Here is a 4,463-nt window from a genome sequence, read left to right as displayed (position 1 = left end):
GTTTGAAACTGCACAGTGAGATTGTGAGATTTATTTCTTTAAAGTATTTATTTGATGTTTTGTATATGGATAGCTATGTATTGTTTGGGGAGTTACAAGTTGGCACCCCGAGGGTGTGCATCTTTCAGGTATGTCATTTCATGTTTTGCAATGGTGGAGTATGTGAATATGTGCATAAGTGCTTCCCTTGTAATTTGCTGTATGTAAATGTAAGGTAGGATTACCCTGAAGATATTAGTACTTTCTCTGTAGAGAATTGCAATGCCTCCTAGAAGGAATGTTGAGAATCAGGGTGGCCAGGCAGGCAATGTTCCCACCAATGCCGAATTAGCCCAGACTGTGCAGCAGCTGGCCCAGTTAACACAGGCTTTGCTCCAAAACAACCAGGGAAATGGAAATGATATGGCTAAAATTGTGGCGGAACGAAACCCTCCTACCTTCTTGGGGCAAGAAGACCCTCTTGTGTTAGAAGATTGGGTGCGGGCATTCGATAAGCTATACGATGCCGTCAATTGCCCAACAGACCGACGAGTAGACATAGCAGTTTATTATCTGCAGCAGCAGGCAGATCTATAGTGGGCTGCTGTTGGTCCAGCACTACGACAACGACCTGATTTTGGTTGTGAAGCATTCAAAGACGCTATGAGAGAGAAGTTTTATCCTGAGCACATTAGGGTGGCAAAGTACGATGAGTTTCTGCACCTGCGACAGGGAAATAGAACAGTTCAGGAGTATTACTTAGAGTTTATCAATTTAGCTAGATTTGCCCCCACCTTAGTTTCCGATGAACCTGGCAAGGCAAGCAAGTTCATACGGGGACTCAACTTCGAGACTCAAAAGGGGTTGAGCATGTTCAATTGTCAGACATTGGAGGATGCATATAATAGGGCAGCCCACCATTGTCGAGTCCAGCAGATCCAGAGGGAGATTAATGGGAATAACAAAAGAAGAAATGAGGAGAATCATCAACAGGGGGAGAAGAAGCCCAAGTTTTCCCACTCAGGACAGAATAGGAATTTCCAAGGGACCAAGTTTTCCCACTCAGGACAGAATAGGAATTTCCAAGGGAGAAATGGACACAGAAATGGTCGTGGATACCCAGTGCAGGGATCGGCACAGAAGAATCAGAGGACATACAGGCATTTCCACTACAAGAAATGCGGGAAGGACCACCCATACAGGCATTTCCACTACAAGAAATGCGGGAAGGACCACCCAGGAGCGGATTGTCAAGGGAACCTGGTGAAGTGCTACACTTGCAATGCGATGGGGCACCGTTCCTTTGAGTGTTATATGAATAGGGAAGGAAACCCACAGAGTCAGAATAGGAACGAAGGCAACAACGGTAACAAGTCAAACTTAAGGAACAATGGCAACAATCAGAACAACAACAATAGGAACAATGGAAATAACCAAACTCAGAACAATAGCAACAGGATTAACAGTCAAGGATGCATCTACGTGATGAACAGGGTTCAGGCGGAAGCTGGTGACGTGGTTACAGGTATTTTCTCTGCTAAATCTACACCTGTGTATGTCTTATTTGACTCGGGTGCTACGAATTCTTTTGTATCCACCACCTATGCTAGGAAAGTAGGTTGGGAACCAACCTCTGAAGTAAGAATAGCTGTAAAGACCCCAACGGGTAGTGTGGTAGCTTGTAGGTATCTGCATAAGGATGTACCTATAAAAATAAATAGCATAGACTTCCTAGCAAACTTGATAGAGTTCGAGTTGAAAGACATTGATGTAGTGTTGGGGATGGATTGGCTGGGCAAATATAAAGCCAAGATAATATGTGCTGAGCAGAAGGTGATACTACGGAGCCTTGAAGGTAAGTATGTGGCGTACAAAGGAGCTACCAATCGACCAGGGATAAAACTTGTTTCAGCTATGGAAATCGTGAAGCATGTGGTGAATGGCCAAGAAGCCTACCTGTGCATGGTGAAAGATCTTAATGCCCTAGAAGACGCAATTGAACAAATACCAATGGTGAAGGAGTTCCCTGATGTCTTTCCAGAGGAGATACCAGGCATGCCGCCCGAAAGAGAAGTAGAGTTCACCATTGATTTGATGCTAGGGACAACACCTATCTCTAAGACACCTTAAAGGATGGCACCAAAAGAGATGCAAGAACTAAAGGAGCAACTCCAAGATCTAGTAGACAAAGGTTACATCAGACCTAGTGTATCTCCGTGGGGCGCTCCAGTGTTGTTCGTGAAGAAGAAAGATGGTGGTCTTAGACTCTGTATTGACTATCGAGAATTGAACCAAGTAACAGTCAAGAATATATATCCTTTACCTCGGATCGATGATCTCTTTGATCAATTGAAGGGGGTGGAACGTTTTCCAAGATTGATCTAAGGTCTGGCTATCATCAATTGAAGGTAGCAGAAAAAGACAAAGCCAAGACAGCCTTCCGAACACGATATGGACATTACGAATTCACAGTTATGCCTTTCGGACTAACTAATGCACCAGCTGTCTTTATGGACCTAATGAATCNCATTTCCACTACAAGAAATGCGGGAAGGACCACCCAGGAGCGGATTGTCAAGGGAACCTGGTGAAGTGCTACACTTGCAATGCGATGGGGCACCGTTCCTTTGAGTGTTATATGAATAGGGAAGGAAACCCACAGAGTCAGAATAGGAACGAAGGCAACAACGGTAACAAGTCAAACTTAAGGAACAATGGCAACAATCAGAACAACAACAATAGGAACAATGGAAATAACCAAACTCAGAACAATAGCAACAGGATTAACAGTCAAGGATGCATCTACGTGATGAACAGGGTTCAGGCGGAAGCTGGTGACGTGGTTACAGGTATTTTCTCTGCTAAATCTACACCTGTGTATGTCTTATTTGACTCGGGTGCTACGAATTCTTTTGTATCCACCACCTATGCTAGGAAAGTAGGTTGGGAACCAACCTCTGAAGTAAGAATAGCTGTAAAGACCCCAACGGGTAGTGTGGTAGCTTGTAGGTATCTGCATAAGGATGTACCTATAAAAATAAATAGCATAGACTTCCTAGCAAACTTGATAGAGTTCGAGTTGAAAGACATTGATGTAGTGTTGGGGATGGATTGGCTGGGCAAATATAAAGCCAAGATAATATGTGCTGAGCAGAAGGTGATACTACGGAGCCTTGAAGGTAAGTATGTGGCGTACAAAGGAGCTACCAATCGACCAGGGATAAAACTTGTTTCAGCTATGGAAATCGTGAAGCATGTGGTGAATGGCCAAGAAGCCTACCTGTGCATGGTGAAAGATCTTAATGCCCTAGAAGACGCAATTGAACAAATACCAATGGTGAAGGAGTTCCCTGATGTCTTTCCAGAGGAGATACCAGGCATGCCGCCCGAAAGAGAAGTAGAGTTCACCATTGATTTGATGCTAGGGACAACACCTATCTCTAAGACACCTTAAAGGATGGCACCAAAAGAGATGCAAGAACTAAAGGAGCAACTCCAAGATCTAGTAGACAAAGGTTACATCAGACCTAGTGTATCTCCGTGGGGCGCTCCAGTGTTGTTCGTGAAGAAGAAAGATGGTGGTCTTAGACTCTGTATTGACTATCGAGAATTGAACCAAGTAACAGTCAAGAATATATATCCTTTACCTCGGATCGATGATCTCTTTGATCAATTGAAGGGGGTGGAACGTTTTCCAAGATTGATCTAAGGTCTGGCTATCATCAATTGAAGGTAGCAGAAAAAGACAAAGCCAAGACAGCCTTCCGAACACGATATGGACATTACGAATTCACAGTTATGCCTTTCGGACTAACTAATGCACCAGCTGTCTTTATGGACCTAATGTTCGGACTAACTAATGCACCAGCTGTCTTTATGGACCTAATGAATCGTGTTTTTCGACCATATGCTGTCTTTATGGACCTAATGAATCGTGTTTTTCGACCATATTTGGATGATTTTGTAGTTGTCTTCATCGACGACATCTTGATTTATTCAAAGACCCCAGGGGAACACGAAGATCATCTGAGAACTGTGTTGCAAATTCTACGGGAAAACAAGTTCTACGCAAAGTTATCAAAGTGTGAGTTCTGGCAGGATAAGATAGCATTCTTAGGGCACGTGATTACTAAAGAAGGAGTAACAGTGGATCCCACTAAGATTCAAGCAGTAATGGATTGGCCAACACCAACCACAGTGACTGAGGTCCGAAGTTTCTTAGGACTAGCTGGCTACTACAGGAGGTTTGTGCGAGATTTCTCCAAGATTGCTAGACCAATGACAAACCTCATGAAGAAAACTACCAAGTTTGTGTGGGATGGGAATTGCGAAGAAGCTTTTCAAGAGCTGAAGAGGAGATTGACTTCTGCACCAGTATTGACTTTGCCATCAGGAACAGAAGGATTCGAGATCTATAGTGATGCATCTAAGAAGGGATTGGGTTGTGTACTAATGCAAAACGGAAAAGTGGTAGCTTATGCATC

General features: G+C 43.6%; 1 protein-coding gene across 1 annotated transcript; it reads left to right on the top strand.

The window, feature by feature from the left end:
• The first annotated feature begins 2,590 nt into the window (after positions 1–2,590).
• LOC116005750 (probable serine/threonine-protein kinase roco11) lies at positions 2,591–3,433 on the top strand. The gene has a single exon (XM_031245990.1). The coding sequence runs from the start codon at positions 2,591–2,593 to the stop codon at positions 3,431–3,433; it is 843 nt and encodes a 280-aa protein (XP_031101850.1).
• The last annotated feature ends 1,030 nt before the right edge of the window (positions 3,434–4,463 follow it).

Source organism: Ipomoea triloba, chromosome 15 (assembly GCF_003576645.1).
Source record: "Ipomoea triloba cultivar NCNSP0323 chromosome 15, ASM357664v1".
NCBI classification, from domain to species: domain Eukaryota; kingdom Viridiplantae; phylum Streptophyta; class Magnoliopsida; order Solanales; family Convolvulaceae; genus Ipomoea; species Ipomoea triloba.
This window is presented reverse-complemented; position numbering and strand designations above follow the sequence as displayed.

Bases quoted from the DNA above. Each gene is read 5' to 3' on its own strand.
- LOC116005750 (XM_031245990.1), top strand. From the start codon at position 2,591: ATGGGGCACCGTTCCTTTGAGTGTTATATGAATAGGGAAGGAAACCCA.